Source organism: Mustelus asterias, chromosome 14 (assembly GCF_964213995.1).
Source record: "Mustelus asterias chromosome 14, sMusAst1.hap1.1, whole genome shotgun sequence".
Classification (NCBI taxonomy): domain Eukaryota; kingdom Metazoa; phylum Chordata; class Chondrichthyes; order Carcharhiniformes; family Triakidae; genus Mustelus; species Mustelus asterias.
This window is the reverse complement of record NC_135814.1, coordinates 11098604-11116355: the sequence shown is the minus strand read 5'-3', so window position 1 is coordinate 11116355 and position 17752 is coordinate 11098604. Positions and strand designations below refer to the sequence as shown.

The following is a 17752-nucleotide window of genomic DNA, read 5'->3' as shown; positions in this document are numbered from 1 at the left end:
ATCACAGAAGAATTTCCAAACAAAATTTGACACTGAGTGACACAAGGAGATGAAAGCGTTAAATCACAACAAGTTTAAAAATCTCAGGGAAAACTATGTGAAAACCACAGGTCTTGATTAAAGCAGACCCAGATAGGCGTCAAGGACCACTTAATTGAACAATGTGTAGCTGCAGCTCATGTTTGCTCACTGGAACAAGGAACAATGGAAAGGGAGGTTGATATACCATTGGTCAGAGATGTAGCTATCATTGCTTGGTGATGTAACATGCACAAGTTATAAGTGGACACTATATCCTTATGTATGCATGATGAAACTTTAATCAATAACTGTGAGTGGATAGAGGTAACACCTATGCTTTTATTGGTGAATGCTAATTACTTGTAATCAAATTTGAAACTATAATTGCTTGTGTATTTCTGAATTCTGCACTCTGACTGGTCTGAATGGCTCAGTCAGAGTCCTGCAGTGCTCCAGTTGTCAATAAATCATTTTGAACCATTCCATGACTTTGTCTGGTTACTTGAAGGGAACGATAGTTTTAAATACAACAAGAAAAAACATTGTGACAGCCCAGTAACAGGAGATACTAGGATAGATATCAGGAGCTCTATGGGACGAGCAGTGAAGACAGCGGAGAATAAAAAACAATGGAGAATTATTTTTATTTTATTATTGCCCATCCCTAGTTGCCCTTGGAGGGCAGTTGAGAGTCAACTACATTGCTGTGGCTCTGGAGTCACATGTAGGCCAGACCAGATAAGGACGGCAGATTTCCTTCCCGAAAGGACATTAGTGAAGCAGATGGTTTTTTGATTTGATTTGATTTCGTATTGTCAGATGTATTAACATACAATGAAAAGTATTGTTTCTTGCGCGCTATACAGTCAAAGCATACCGTTCATAGAGAAGGGAATGAGAGAGTGCAGAATGTAGTGTTACAGTCATAGCTAGGGTGTAGAGAAAGATCAACTTAATAAGATGTAGGTCCATTCAAAAGTCTGACGACAGCAGGGAAGAAGCTATTCTTGAGTCAGTTGGTACGTGACTTCAGACTTTTGTATCTTTTTCCTGACGAAAGGAGAAGGAAGAGAGAATGTCCGGGGTGCGTGGGGTCCTTAATTATGCTGGCTGCTTTGCCGAGGCAGCGGGAAATGTAGACAGAGTCAATGGATGGGAGGCTGGTTTGCGTGATGGATTGGGCTACATTCACGACCTTTTGTAGTTGCTTGTGGTCTTGGGCAGAGCAGGAGCCACACCAAGCTGTGATGTAACCAGAAAGAATGCTTTCTATAGCGCATCTGTAAAAGTTGGTGAGAATTGTAGCTGACATGCCAAATTTCCTTCGTCTTCTGAGAAAGTAGAGGCATTGGTGGGCTTTCTTAACTATAGCGTCGGCATGGGGGGACCAGGACAGTAATCTGGACACCTAAAAACTTGAAGCTCTCGACCCTTTGTGCTTTGTCCCCGTTGATGTAGACAGGGGGAGAACATGTTCTCCTCTACGCTTCCTGAAGTCGATGACAATTTCCTTCATTTTGTTGACATTGAGGGAGAGATTATTTTCGCCACACCAGTTCACCAGATTCTCTATCTCATTCCTGTACTCTGTCTCAACATTGTTTGAGATCTGTCCCACTACAGTGGTGTCGTCAGCAAACTTGAAAATTGAATTGTAGGGGAATTTGGCCACTCATTGTTGGGTTTTTCCAACAATCGACAACGGTTTCATGGTCATCAGTAGATTCTTAATTCCAGATATTTTTTACTGAACTCAAATTCTACCATCTGCCGTGACGGGATTCAAACCCGGGTCCCAGAACATTAGCTGAGTTTCTGGATTAATAGTCTGGTGATAATACCACTAGGCCATTGCCTCCACTGTGTGGCCAACCCTTGGAATGACGATGGATGAAAGGCAAGGGCATGGGGCCAAGAGGTTGATTTCAAACAGCATTTTAAAGGAGAGAGGGGTAGAGAGGTGGAGAGGTTTAGTGAGGGAACTCCAGAGCTGAGGACCAAGATGGCTCCAAGGAAGCAGCATTGAAAATCAGGGATGTGTAATGAGTTCTGAATTGGAAGAGTGCAGGGACCTTAGAGGTTGTGGGGCTGGGGGAGGTCACAGAGTTAGGGAGGGTGGAAGCCATGGAGGGACTTGCAAATATGGATGAGAATTTTAAAATTGTGGCTTTGACAGATTGGGAGTCAATACAAACTTGAAATGTCGCAAAGAGTTTTGCAGCCAATGAGGTAATATCTGGAGCGTCATCAGTGATAGGAGTTCTACATGAAGTCGCCAAAAGCAGCGCCCGACTCGGGTGCAAGTCCAAATGCAGGCACCTGCCACAGCCACTGAATCTTGGGATTGGTCTCCAACATTCGGGTGAGTGATGCAGAATGGGACTGGGAAACTGGCTGAGACAAGGTCGATGCAAAGATCCCAGAAGCGCACTTAGATTTAAATCGCAGATTGGGCCTCAATGAGTAAATTTAAAGAAGACCCCACTAGCTTGTCTTGCTCACTTCCTTAAAGGAACAAGTCAACATCAAGACATGGAGGGAGGTGGGGGTGGGGTGGGGCGGGGAGAGGGGGGGGCAGCAGGATTGAAGACAGCCTGCTATTCCGCTTTCATTTTAACTGCTCCCACTTGCTACTTGGTTTTCATTGGAATGAAGGGGGAAGGGGAGAAGGGAGGCAGAATTTAATATTAAGGCTTGAATGTAGAAGAATCATAGAGTGGTTACAGAATCACAGAAGTTCTGCGGTGCAGAAGGAGGCCATTTGGCCCATCAAATGTACACTGATTCTCATACAGAGTATCTTACCCAGGCCCACCAGCCTGCCCAATCCCATGGCTAATCCAGCTAACCTACACAACTCGGGCCACGAAGGAACAATTTAGCATGGCCAATCCATCTAACCCGCGCATCATTAGACTGTGAGATTCTAATGATGGACTGTGATATTCTAAATTATATACAAAGAAATTGGGTGCGTTAAATGGAAGCATGTTCTTTAGTCACCACCTACAGTTTAGTAAGAGTCCTTAACGCAGCTTGGCAGACTGGTGGCCACACATACACTGTCCTTTCAGTAAGTCAACAAATGTCACTGCATTAGGTTAGGAAGATGATCCGATCTAAAACCATGTTCTGATGGTCTTCCTACATCTTGTCCCAGGGCAGTCTGCACCTCCACATCAGATAACGGGAGGAAACTGGGGCACCTGAAGGAAACCCATGTAGTAACGGGGAGAACATAGAACATAGAAAGCCACAGCACAAACAGGCCCTTCGGCCCACAAGTTGCGCCGATCACATCCCCACCTCTAGGCCTATCTATAGCCCTCAATCCCATTAAATCCCATGTACTCATCCAGAAGTCTCTTAAAAGACCCCAACGAGTTTGCCTCCACCACCACCGACGTCAGCCGATTCCACTCACCCACCACCCTCTGAGTGAAAAACTTACCCCTGACATCTCCTCTGTACCTACCCCCCAGCACCTTAAACCTGTGTCCTCTCGTAGCAACCATTTCAGCCCTTGGAAATAGCCTCTGAGAGTCTACCCTATCCAGACCTCTCAACATCTTGTAAACCTCTATCAGGTCACCTCTCATCCTTCGTCTCTCCAGGGAGAAGAGACCAAGCTCCCTCAACCTATCCTCATAAGGCATGCCCCCCAATCCAGGCAACATCCTTGTAAATCTCCTCTGCACCCTTTCAATGGCTTCAACATCTTTCCTGTAATGAGGTGACCAGAACTGCGCGCAGTACTCCAAGTGGGGTCTAACCAGGGTCCTATAAAGCTGCAGCATTATCTCCCGACTCCTAAACTCAATCCCTCGATTAATGAAGGCCAGTACGCCGTACGCCTTCTTGACCGCATCCTCCACCTGCGAGGCCGATTTAAGAGTCCTATGGACCCGGACCCCAAGGTCCTTCTGATCCTCTACACTGCTAAGAATGGTACCCTTCATATTATACTGCTGCTTCATCCCATTGGATCTGCCAAAATGGATCACCACACACTTATCCGGGTTGAAGTCCATCTGCCACTTCTCCGCCCAGTCTTGCATTCTATCTATGTCTCGCTGCAACTTCTGACATCCCTCCAAACTATCCACAACACCACCTACCTTGGTGTCGTCAGCAAACTTACCAACCCATCCCTCCACTTCCTTATCCAGGTCATTTATGAAAATGACAAACAGCAAGGGTCCCAGAACAGATCCCTGGGGCACTCCACTGGTCACTGACCTCCATGCAGAGAAAGACCCCTCCACAGCCACTCTCTGCCTTCTGCAGGCAAGCCAGTTCTGGATCCACAAGGCAACAGCCCCTTGGATCCCATGCCCTGGGAACATGCAAACTCCACACAGCCAATGACCAAAGCCGGGGAATCGAACCCAGGTCCCTAGCGCTGTGAGGCAGCAGGAGGCCACTCGGCCCATTGTGCCCAAACCAGCTCTCTGCAAAAGCAATTTAGTTCATTTCCCCCCTCACCCCTGACCCTTTCCCCATAGCACTGCAAATTCTTTCCCTTCAGGTATGCAGAAATGAGCACATTTACAATCGCGTGCGCGCACGTGATTACAACAGCTTCATTTAACGATCAGTTAAACAGGCAGTAATTTTTGGATCTGGCTGATATTTATCCAAATTCAGACATCCCCAACAACAAGTTAATGAATCGAATCTGCTGAATGAGCGAAACTGAATTGAAAGCATTGGTCTCGAAGCTTATCATTTGGAACCTTTATTGGATTAAATCAAGTTAGCTCCCACAGGCACAACAAACCACACGCATAAAACTGCACATACACTGCAGCTACTTACTGTGTGTGTCGAAGGAGCCACAGTCGAGAAATAAAAACTGAGTGTGTTGGAAATCATTGAATCCCGACAGTGCAGAAGGAGGCCATTCGGCCCATCGAGAATGCACCGAGAACAATCCCACCCAGGCCCTACCCCCGTAACCCCACATATTTACCCTGCTAATCCCCCTGACACTAAGGAGCAATTTAGAATGGCCAATCAACCTAATCCCCACACCCGGAGGAAACCCACGCAGACATGGGGAGAACGTGCAAACTCCACACTGGAATTGAACCCGGGTACTGTGAGGCAGCAGTGCTAACCACTGTGTTACCGTGCCACCCCCCTGGTCTGGCATCATTCGGGAGAAACCAATTAATGGGTGGAATTTTCCCATCCTGCCCGCCACAGGAATGGTAGTGGGTGGGACAGAAAATTCGGCAGGCCATGCAGAGGTCCGTTTACCTCGGGTGGGAATTTCTGGCCTTGGGGTGAGCGCGGCCGGGAGATCCCGCCCTACGTTTCCAGCGTGTTCTCCGGGCTCTGAAGAGTTAGTCTCCACTTGACACATGAACTCGGTTCCTCTCTTCACAGTTGCTGCAAGACCTGCTGAGCTTTTTCCAACATCCGTTCTTGTTGTGAGACTTAAAGGAAGCTATTCATGGTCTGGATTTGCAGATATTACTGGAGGTAAGCTGTTGACAATCTGTACCTTTTGCTGAACATTATACTCACTGTGTATTATGGAAGGCTGAGCACAAGGTTCACAGAGAACTCGCAGCATAATCTGTTGTCATGTGATCTCACATAGAGCCATGGTTTACAGCATGGAAACAGGTCATTTGACCCAACTTGTCCATGCTGCTCTTTTTTTTTAACCACTAAGCTAGTCCTAATTGTCTGCATTTAGCCCATGTCCCTCTACGCCCATCTTATCCATTTAATTATCTAAATGCTTTTTAGAAGGCAAAATGGTACCGGCCTCTACTAATACCTTTGGCAGCTTGTTCCAGTCACTCACCACTCTCTGTGTGAAAAAAAGTGCCCCTCTGATCCCTTTTGTATCTCTCCCCCTCACCTTAAACCTATGCCCTCTAGTTTTAGACTCCCCTACCTTTGGGAAAAGATGTTGACTATCTTGCTGATCTATGCCCCTCATTATTTAGTCTCACAACACCAGGTTAAAGTCCAACAGGTTTATTTGGTAACATGAGCTTTCGGAATGCCACTCCTTCATCAGGTGACACTCACCTGGTGAAGGAGTGGCGCTCTGAAAGCTCGTGCGACCAAATAAACCGGTTGGACTTTAACCTGGTGTTGTGAGACTACTTACTGTATCTACCCCAGTCCACATCATGGCTACCACCTCATTATTTTATAGACCTTCATAAGATCATCCCTAAGTCTCCTACGCTCCAGAGAAATAAGTCCCAGTCTATTCAGCCTCTTCTTATAACTCAATCCATCAAGTCCTGATAGCATCCCAGTGTGGTGAACCATAGATGGTTACCACTATGGGTACTTGTACATATGTTACTCTTGTTACTGTTGGGGTTAGGGTTGGGGTGTTCCACCTGTTAGCATTGTTCTGAGGTACACTCCGTTTGGCTCCGCCTTCCTATAGGAGTATAAAGGTCACTGTACTTCCCAGTGACCCTTTAGTCTGGGATTGTATTGTTAAGCAGTATGCTCTATTCTTGTTGCGAATAAAAGCCTTTATTCCCGGGTACGATCCAGCCTCCCGAGTGGATTAATCGTGCATCACCCAGTAAATCTTTTCTGCACTCGTTCTAGTTCACTAATATCCTTTCTATAATAGGGTGAACAGAACTGTACACGAGTATGGCCTTACCAATGTCTTGTGATCCACTAATGTAGATTGTCTATTTACATATTTAACATTAACCCTTTATACTACATCTCCCCCTTCAAAGTCCCTGACCCTATTAAATAATTATTTATATTATTCTATTGTTAAGACCCAGGCTGAAACTCCAAGGTGTTTTATGAAGTTAGCCTCGACCCTAAGATTTGCACTTTGAATTTGGCATTGGTGAGCATAAGGCGTTTCACTCCAGGTATGATTCAAGTGACCCACTAGGAAGCTTTTACCAAACAAAGTTTATTTAAGAACACAGTTAAAAACATCATTTAAAAATTTAGTATAACTTCTACAAGTTTCAAGCATGACAAAGGACAAACTTAAATATGATGTTCCAATTCAAAAAACACCCAACAGACTTCCTAGACTTGGCACAAAAAGCAAGTAAGCTCATGTGATGATTGATTTTGCAGCCTTTAACATCTGCTGTGAATTGGTCCTTTGAATGCTGGATTAAACTCTGAGGCCTCCCTGTCTTGGAATGTTCAGCACATCCCTGGAGAGAGAGAAGGACAGAGACACTGCCTGTCTCCACCAGCTTCTAGCTAGTGTGATGTTAGTGTACCTTTAAGGAAGTTTTTTTTAAACATGGTTTCTGCAGCCTCAGCGATGTCATTAGAACAAAAAACAAAGAACAAGGAAAATTACAGCACAGGAACAGGCCCTTCGGCCCTCCAAGCTATGCTGCCCGACTTAACTGAACCCCCTACCCTTTCAGGGTCCTTATCCCTCTATTCCCATCCTATTCATGTATTTGTTAAGACGCCCTTTAAAAGTCACTACCGTACCCACTTCCACGACCTCCCCCGGCAAAGAGTTCCAGGCACCCACTACTCTCTGTGTAAAAAATCTGCCTCGTACATCTCCTTTAAACCTTGCCCCTCACACTTTAAACTTGTGCCCCTTAGTTATTGACTCTTCCACCCTGGGAAAAAGCTTCTGACTATCCACTCTGTCCATGCCTCTCATAATCTTGTAGACTTCTATCAGGTCACCCCTCAATCTCCGTCGTTCCAGTGAGAACAAACCAGGTTTCTCCAACCTCTCCTCACAGCTAATGCCCTCCATACCAGGCAACATCCTGGTAAATCCTTTCTATACCCTCTCCAAAGCCTCCACATCCTTCTGCTAGTGTGGCAACCAGAATTGAACACTATATTCCAAATGCGGCCCAGCTAAGGTTCTCTAAAGCTGCAACATGACTTGCCAATTTTTAAACTCAATGCCCCAGCCAATGAAGGCAAGCATGCGTATGTCTTCTTGACTACCTTCTCCACCTGCATTGCCTCTTTCAGTGATCTGTGTACCTGTGCACCCAGATCCCTTTGCCTATCAATATTCTTAAGGGTCCTGCCATTTACTGTATATTTCCTATCTGTATTAGACCTTCCAAAATGCATTACCTCAACATTTGTCTGGATTAAACTCCATCTGCTATCTCTCCGCCCAAGTCTCCAACCGATCTATATCCTGCTGTATCCTCTGATGGTCCTCATCACTATCCGCAAATCCACCAATCTTTGTGTCGTCCGCAAACGTACTAATCAAACCAGTTACATTTTCCTCCAAATCATTTATATATATTACAAACGGCAAAGGTCCCAGCACTGATCCCTGAGGAACGCCACTTGTCACAGCCCTCCATTCAGAAATGCACCCTTCCACTACTACCCTCTGTCTTCTTTGACCGAGCCAGTTTTGTACCCACCTTGCCAGCTCACCTCTGATCCCATGCAACATCTCCTTCTGCACCAATCTGCCATGAGGGACCTTGTCAAAGGTCTTACTGAAGTCCATGTAGACAACATCCACTGCCTACCCTCATCAATCATCTTCGTCACTTCCTCGAAAAACTCGATCAAGTTAGTGAGACACGACCTCCCCTTCACAAAACCATGTTGCCTCTCACTAACACGTCCACTTATTTCCAAGTGGGAATAAATCCTATCTCGAAGAATCCTCTCCAATAATTTCCGTACCACTGATATAAGGCTCACCCGCTTGTAATTACCTGGATTATTCTTGCTACCCTTCTTAAACAAAGGAACAACATTGGCCATTCTCCAATCCTCTGGGACCTCCCCTGAAACAAGTGAGGATACAAAGATTTTTCTCAAGGCCCCAGCAATTTCCTCCCTTGCCTCTCTCAGCATTCTGGGGTATATCCCATCAGGCCCTGGGACTTATCTACCTTAATGTTTCTCAAGAACCCCAATACCTCCTCCTTTTTGATCTCAACATGACTCAAACTATCTACACATCCTTTCCCAGACTCATCATCCACCAAGTCATTGCTGCTGGTTAGACTGGAAATGTCCTTTTATTGTTACTTAAGTGGCTTAAATGGGGTTGTTTGTGTTTACTCTGGGATTAGTTTTACGATCCTGCATTGTTAGGAGGACAGTCATGTGTTTTTGATAGTTTCTTTTCATTTCCAGTTTGGAGCTGTAGGTTTGACTTTTATTTTAGAAGGGACAGTAAGCTACAAAGAAGTGTTTTCCCTCTCTCCCTGTTGTTTTGAACATTCTGTTGGTTAGCTGAAAACAAAATCTTGTTTTCCTGAAGGGTGAAAATCTGCTGTTTTTGGGGGCTTTGCCAGAGACTCTCTGGTGGTTTAGGAAACTGTCTTGTCTTCAAATGTTCTGAGTGAATCCAGAGAACTGTAGACTTCAACCAAAGGACTCAATTTCCATTATCACATAAGCTGTAGACTATGCTTTTTTGAATCTGTTTAAAGGGTTTTGTCTGAAGGAAGCTTGGTTTTGATTGGGACATCTTAGAGATATTTGTTAAGGCTTATACATTATTGTGAGTGTTTTGTTTTTGTTTCAAATTGATAAAAGCTATTGCTGGTTTTCTATCTATGCAAGTTATCTATATTCTTAAATAAACCTTGTTTGATAATAGCTTCCTAGTGAGTCATTTGAATCATACCTGAAGTGAAACATATCATGCTTATCCTAGCCAAATTCAAATGCAAAATGTATGATCCAGGCGGGCTCCATGAGATACTCTGGAGTTTTGAACCTGAACCATAACTCTAGCAACTCACAGACAGCAGAATTTCCAACTCCATGAAGAGGGAAACAAGGGACAATATGTTCTGTTCCAAGTCCAAACAGCATCTGAGCAAAACTAAACTAAAACCTTGGACTTTTTCCCCAGGTATCACCTGACCTATCAATGATTCTCCACCAACAACTACTAAAGGATCATTAAAAACCCCAGGACACTGCATTAGCCCAGATTAAAATAAACATGTTGTCCATTATATTGCTTCAGTAACAATTAGAGGTCACCGCTTCCAGACATTTCGTCATTAATAAAATACCAGGGCCTATTGAAAAACCTGCAGAGAAACACGAGTAAAGTGCATTTCTTAAAGGCACAGTATCGTCACACTATACTTCCCCCAAAGTCCATGATCCTATTAAATACATTATTTACATTATTTACATCTTCCCTGAAGTACTGTAAAATTCCGCCTCACGTTGCTGTTTTGGGTAGCTTGTTGTGTGCAAATTGGCTGCTGGGATTCCTACATGATCACAGTCTCCCATCCATTGACTCTGTCTACACTTCCCGCTGCCTTGGAAAAGCAGCCAGGAAAATCAAGAAACCCACACACCCCAAACATTCTCTCTTCCAGCTTTTTCTGTCAGGAAAAAGATATAAAAGTCTGAGGTCACGCACCGACTGACTCAAGAGCAGTGTCTTCCCTGCTCCATCAGACTTTTGAATGGACCTACCTGATATTAAGTTGATCTTTCTCTACACCCTACCTATGACTGTAACACTACATTCTGCACTCTCTGCTTTCCTTCTCTATGAACGGTATGCTTTGTCTGTATAGCGTGCAAGAAATAATACTTTTCACTGTATGTTAATACATCTGACAATAATAAATTGAATCAAATCAGTAAGCTATTTACAAATGCTGCCCTGGCTAGAAAGTATTTCAGGATGTTCTGGGATCATTAGAGACCAATGCAAGCTCTCTCTTGTGTGGGTGAGAAAACGAATAGTCGGCTCATGTTTTTTGAGCATGACAGGGCACAGGGGTCCTTCAGCAGACAACATTGGTCTCCTGATCTGTGGAAGGATGTGGTGGCATTGGAGGCAGTTCTGAGGAGATTCACCAGATTGATCCCGGGGATGAAAGGGTTGATGTATGAGGACACATTAAATCCTATGGCCTTATACTCGCTGGAGTGTAAAAGGATGAGAGGGGATCTGATCGAGGTATATAAACTTTTAAAAGGGATTGATAAAACAAATGTGGACCAAATCTTTCCTCCTATGGGGCAACCTCAAACAAGAGATCAAAGGAATAGGTTGCGAGGCTGTAGATTTAAAACTGAGATGAGGAGGAACTACTTCTCGCAGAGGGTGGTGAAATTGTGGAACTCGCTGCCCCATAGCGCGGTAGAGTCTGAATCGTTGACTGGTTTCATGAAGGAGATGGATATATTTCTAATTTTAAAAAGGGATAAAGGGGTATGGGGGACAGGTGAGAAGGTGGATTTGAGACCAGGGAGAGATCAGCCATGATCTGATTGAATGGCGGAGCAGGCTTGAAGGGCTGAGTTTGCTGACTTCTGCTCCTAATTCCTGTGTTCCTCTGTAACATTGTGTCTGTCATTTGGTCTGTTGTGAGAGCCAGTGCTAAAATTAACTGCAACAGACAGTAACTCGTTCTTCACATTGTTCTGCTCTGTGTACACCACGACACACACATGGGCACAAAGAGGAACTAAAACATTTTTGTTATATTAATTTCTATATTAATCTAGATACCTGTGAAAGATTAATCAGTGCATGTTGCGTTTTGACAACTGGAGAGATTTAATTAGCAATGTTATCTTCAATGACAAAAAAAGCTTCAAAACAGATGGGGAATACAATAAAAGGATTATATCAAGGTGAAAGTAAATGCAGAGATCAAACAAGTTGATAGTAAAATATCACCAGCCTCAGGTTTCCATTTGAAAACAAATCAAGAAAGAGGGATTCCTCACCTAACTCTGTACATCAAACTGCAGCTGATTCAGAAGCAGAGAATTATCAGTTAAATTTCATCTGTCATCACAAAATTTGCAAAGCAGTCACTCCATGTGGTGCATGGATTTTCAATTAGCCTTTCAGTTGCCTCACTGACTTCTACCACTTAACCCATTTCCAATTACAGTGCCAAAGGTTACATAAGGGACCTCTCTCTTCATCTGTGCAAAGGTTTTACTCACTAGGGCAGCACGGTGGCACAGTGGTTAGCAGTGTTACCTCGCAGCACTAGGGACCCGGGTTGAATTCCGGCCTTGGGTGACTGTCTGTGTAGAGTTTGCACATTCTCCCCGTGTCTGCGTGGGTTTCCTCTGGGTGCTCCAGTTTTCACCCACAGTCCAAAGATGTGTGGGTTAGGTGGATTGGCCATGCTAAATTGTCCCTTAGTGTCCCCAGGATGTGTAGATTAGTGGGGTAAATACGTGGGGTTACAGGGATAGGGCTTGGGTAAGGTGATCTCTCTGAGAGTAGGTGCAGGCTCGATGGACTGAATGGCCTCATTCTGCACTGTAGGGATTCTGTGATTCTATGATTCTAAATATGTGGCATCTCTGCTGGGCCTTTGTTTGAAACATGTGTCAAAGCTCGGATCATAAAATCCCAATGTGCAGAAGGAGGCCATTCAGCCAATCAAGTCTGCACCGACTACAATCGCACCCAGGCCCTATCCCCATAACCCCATGTATTCACCCTGCTAGTCTCCCTGACATTATGGGGCAATTTACCATGGCCAATCAACCTAACCCGCACATCTTTGGACTGTGGGAAGAAACTGGAGCACCCGGAGGAAACCCATTCAGACATGGGGAGAACGTGCAAACTCCAGACAGAGAGTCACCCGAGTCTGGAATTGAACCCGGGTCCTGGCGCTGTGAGGCAGCAGTGCTAACCACTGTGCCACCGTGCCGCCGCCGCTTCTTCAAGGTCTGCATGCTGTGGTGCTGTACTGATCCATTGGCCTGGGTAGGTGCTAGCACTCTCCTTTGTAAGTAATTCTGGGATTTTCACATGTACTTCACCTTATCGATAGTTTCTGTTCAGAGGAGAGGGGAAGAATCAAAAGAGGTCATGGACAATTGTTAAAACTGGGGAGGATAAGTAGTGGCCTAGTCAGTCAGGTATCCCATCACTGACCGCATCTCAGGCACTTCATCTGAAAAACCTTCCTTAGTCTGAATGCTTTCTGAAAATAGTGTAAAGAGTTCAAATCAGCCGCATACATGATGCTGATAATCCCATGCTTCAGAAGTAAGATCTAGGTGGAGAAAATGTTCCAACATCATGTAGAGGTCAAAATGTGGAAATACTTTCTCAAAATGCCAATGTACACCCTGACCACAACGAAACATGGTGGCACCGAGTAAAAGACCTAGCAAAGCTTAAACAGAATATACAGGGTTGGAAACCAAAGAGATCCTCGAAAGAAGGACAGAGGAAAAAACTTAAGACTCACCGAGATGTCGGGACATCATGGGAGTAAACAGACACAGGCTGAAACACAGACCTGGAGAGCAGACAGCAGTGAGCATAGGCCAAAACAGAAAGTGGCAGCACGCAAGCAGGAACAATTCCAGGGATCAGCAAAAGCGTTATTTTAAAATTCATTTTATGTGTGTCGCTGGCGAAGCCAGCATTTGTTCCCCACCCCTAGTTACCCTTGGGAAGTTGGTGGTGAGCCGCCTCCTTGAACCGCTGCGGTCCATAAGCTGTAGGTGCGCCCACAACATTATTAGGGAGGGAATTCCAGGATTTGGACCCAGCGGCAGGGAAGGAACGGCCGATATATTTCTAAGGCAAGATGGTGAGTGACTCGGACGGGAACCTCCAGCTGGTGGTGTTCCCAGTTATCTGCTGCCCTTGTCCTTCAAGATGGTTGTGGTCATGGGTTTGGAAGATGCTGTCTAAGGAACCTCAGTGATTCCTGCAGTGCATCTTGTAGATAGTATACACTGTTGCCATTGTTCATCAGTGATAGAGGGATTGAATGTTTGTGGAAGGGTTAGCAATCAGATGGGCTGTTTTGTTCGAGATGATGTCGAACTTTTTGAGTGTTGTTGGAGCCACACTCATCCAGGCAAGGGAAGAATATTCCATCACACTCCTGGCATGTACCTTGTAGATGGTGGACATTGGGGATTCAGGAGGATAGTTATTCACCACAGGACTCCTAGCCTTTGACCTGCCCTGGTAGCCACTGTATCTATATAGCTAGTCCATATATGGGGCAGCATAGCACTGCCGCCTCACAGTGCCAGGGACCCGGGCTAAGTCACTGTCTGTGTGGAGTTTGTATCTTCTCCTCGTGTCTGTGTGGGTTTCCTCCGGGTGCTCCGGTTTCCTCCCACATTCCGAAAGACGTGCTGGTTAGGTGCATTGGCCATGCTAAATTCTCCCTCAGCGTACCCAAACAGGCGCCAGGGTGTGGCGACTACGGGATTTTCACAGTAACTTCTTTGCAGTCTTAATGAAAGCCTACTTGTGACGAATAAATAAACTTCTTAGTCCAGTTCATGCAATCCACGGTAACATTCCCAGAACCATTTCAGAGTGCAGAGGGTGAGGACTAGTTGAAAGCATGGATTCATCTGTTGACGATCTCTATAGGTTGGCAGGGAACTTCAATTGTGGAATTGAAAATTGTTAAAGGATGAGCTGTTTCTTGATAGAATTGTAGTCAAGGTCTGAGGTGAAGCATCATCAGATCTCTTGTGGACAAAAAGGATTGAACACTGGTAAAAGCAGTGCAGATTACAAAGCAAATCGAATTCAAGAAACAGAATCAGGCGCTTGTTCATGGTGAACGAGAGGAGAAGGACTCTCAAAAGAAACCATTCCGTTTTTTGGTCATAAAAGAGAAAGTGTGTCTAAACCCACTGATATGGTGAATGGTGTGCCATCCGCCATTTTGAAATGCCTTAAGTGTGACTAGAATAAATCACACAAGTGGGGGCGGGGCAGGGACTTGGATGCTCAGTGTCACGTCCATGGAAAAAGGAAATTTGGCATGTCAGCTACGACTCTCACTAACTTTTATAGATACACCATAGAAAGCATCCTTTCTGGTTACTTCACAGCTTGGTATGGCTCCTGCTCTGCCCAAAACCACAAGGAACTACAAAAGGCGTGAATGTAGCCCAATCCATCACGCAAACCAGCCTCCCATCCATTGACTCTGTCTACGCTTCTCACTGCCTTGGCAAAGCAGCCAGCATAATTAAGGAGCCCACGCACCCCGGACATTCTCTCTTCCACCTTCTTCCATCAGGAAAAAGATACAAAGGTCTGCGGTCATGTACCAACCGGCTCAAAAACAGCTTCTTCCCTGCTGCTGTCAGACTTTTGAATGGACTTACCTTGCATTAAGTTGATCTTTCTCTACACCCTAGCTATGACTGTAACACTACATTCTGCACTCTCTCCTTTTCTTCTCTATGAACAGTATGTTTTGTCTGTATAGTGCACAAGAAACGATACTTTTCACTGTATGTTGATACATGTGACAATAATAAATCAAATCAAATCAAAAAATAAAGGGGGGAGTTCTCCGGCTGTTCACGCCATTGCGATTCTGTGGTCCCATTGGCAGCGCACCCTTCCCACGGATTTTCCGCTGGCGTGGGGTGACATCAATGGGAATTCCCATTGACAGCGGGTGGCACCAGTGAATCCCGCCACGAGTGAGCAGCGCACCACCTCTCACCGCCGAGAAACGCACGACTGGGAGACCGGAGAATTCCCTCCAAACTGTTGGTTGCTCAAAAACATCGGCAGCGTATAAAAAGGAGATGCAGATGGGGTGAGATAACAAAGGGGTAGAAAGAAGTTCATATGGAGCATAAATATTCAAACATAGGCTGGATAGTGTCTTTCTGTTGACTTTTGACTGATTTGATTTGATCTGATTTGATTTATTATCGTCACATGTATTAACATGTAGTGTAAAGTATTGTTTCTTGCGCGCCATGCAGACAAAACATACCGTTCATAGAGAAGGAAACGAGAGAATGCAGAATGTAGTGTTACAGTCATAGCTAGGGTGTAGAGAAAGGTCAACTTAATGCAAGGTAAGTCCATTCAAAAGTCTGACAGGGAAGAAGCTGTTCTTGAGTCGGTTGGTACGTGACCTCAGACTTTTATATCTTTTTCCCGAAGGAAGAAAGTGGAAGAAAGAATGTCCGGGGAAGTGGGGTCCTTAATTATGCTGGCTGCTTTGCCGAGGCAGCGGGAAGTGTAAACAGAGTCAATGGATGGGAGGCCGGTTTGCGTGATGGATTGGGCTACATTCACGACATTTTGTAGTTCCTTGCGGCCTTGGGCAGAGCAGGAGCCATACCAAGCTGTGATACAACCTGAAAGAATGTTTTCTATGGTGCATCTGTAAAGGATGGTGAGAGTCGTAGCTTAGTCCTCTGAGAAAGTAGAGGCATTGACTTGCTCTGATTCGATATAATATTCAAATGAATGGCTGGATAATATTTGTCAGCGTGCCCTCAAGTTTCCCAGTTGTGCCCCAGCAGGTGAAAGTCTTCACTGCCAGCATAACTCAAACCCCCCTGTTCCCATCTACATTCAGATGTGAAGAATGGTCATTGTGATCTTTGTTATCTCCACATCATTGTGTGAGGTACAAGAGAGCATCCAAACCCCGTCAGACTGCACCACAGTATGAGTTATCAACCTCAGGGGAGCTTGGCTGCCTTACAAAGAAAAAGTAAACACATGGGAAAAACGTTGTACTAGGGCTGTGCAGTCTTAAGCCTGTTTATGAATATTCTTGCAAAGGAAGTAATAGGAGACCGAGAGCTGGACCTCCGCGATCGAGCAAGGCAGTTCGAGTCAGGAAATTTCCTGATTGGGAAGACTTGCCTCGGTCAGGTCGGGGCCAGAGGGAGTATGGTCCACCAACACCAGATCGTAGGCAGCCACAGGGATGTTCAAGTGCAAGAGAAGGCAGCACAGTGGCACAGTGATTAGCACTGCTGCCTCACAGCACCAGGGACCCGGGTTCGATTCCAGCCTCGGGAGACTGTCTGTATGGAGTCTGCACATTCTCCCCATGTCTGTGCGGGTTTTCTCCAAGTGCTCCAGTTTCCTTCCACACTCCAAAGATAGGGTTAGGTGCATTGGCCGTGCTAAATTGCCCCTTAGTGTCCAATGATTTGTAGGTTAGGTGAATTAGCGAGATAAATTTGTGGGGTTATGGAGACAGGCCAGGGGGTGGGCTTGGGTAAGATTGATTTGATTTGATTTATTATTGTCACATGTATTAGTATGCAGTGAAAAGTATTGTTCGTTGCGCGCTATACAGACAAAACATACCGTTCATAGAGAAGGAAAGGAGAGAGTGCAGAATGTAGTGCTACGGTCATAGCTAGGGTGTAGAGAAAGATCTGCTCCATCGAAAAGTCAGTGCAGACTTGATGGGCCAAAAGGCCTCCTTCTGCACTGTAGCGATTCTATGATATCTTGAGGTGAGCTCGTGAGAAGACTCGCCACGGTTCTCTGAGACTTTATCCCAATTCTGTAAAAGTGGTTGGTCCCTCTGGCTTTCACCCCTCACTGACTCTCACACCCCCAGAGGGGAAGACAGTGGCATAGTGGTAAGACCACTAGACTAGTAATCCACATGCCCAGGCTAATCGTCTGGGGCCATGGGTTCTAATCCCATCATAGCATCTGGTGAAAATTCTGGAATTGATAAATTAGTCTCAGTATTGTTGACCATGAAATCCTTTCCCATTGTCGGAAAAACTCAACCAGTTTGCTAACGTCCTTTAGTGAAAGAACCTGCTACCTTTACCTGGTTTGCCTACATAAGACTGCAGGCCCACAGCAACATGATTGACTTTTAACTGCATTGCAAGTCATTCTATTCAAGGACAATTAGAAATAGGCAACAAATGTTGGCCTTGCTAGTGTAACCCACATTACGGGAAATAATAACATTTTAAAAGTTGTCCACACCCCATGCCTGCATAAAGGTGTCAATCG

General features: G+C 45.1%; 1 protein-coding gene across 1 annotated transcript in view; it reads right to left on the bottom strand.

Annotated features, from left to right (window-relative positions):
- Positions 1–17752, bottom strand: part of LOC144504122 (contactin-associated protein-like 5) — an 824359-nt gene that overhangs the window by 803462 nt on the left and 3145 nt on the right. Inside the window, exons 3-4 of the mRNA XM_078229298.1 lie at positions 15311–15505; positions 13215–13265 (exon numbers count right to left, since the gene is read on the bottom strand). Of these exons, the coding sequence (XP_078085424.1) occupies positions 13215–13265; positions 15311–15505 (246 nt within the window). The remainder of the gene's footprint in view (positions 1–13214; positions 13266–15310; positions 15506–17752) is intronic.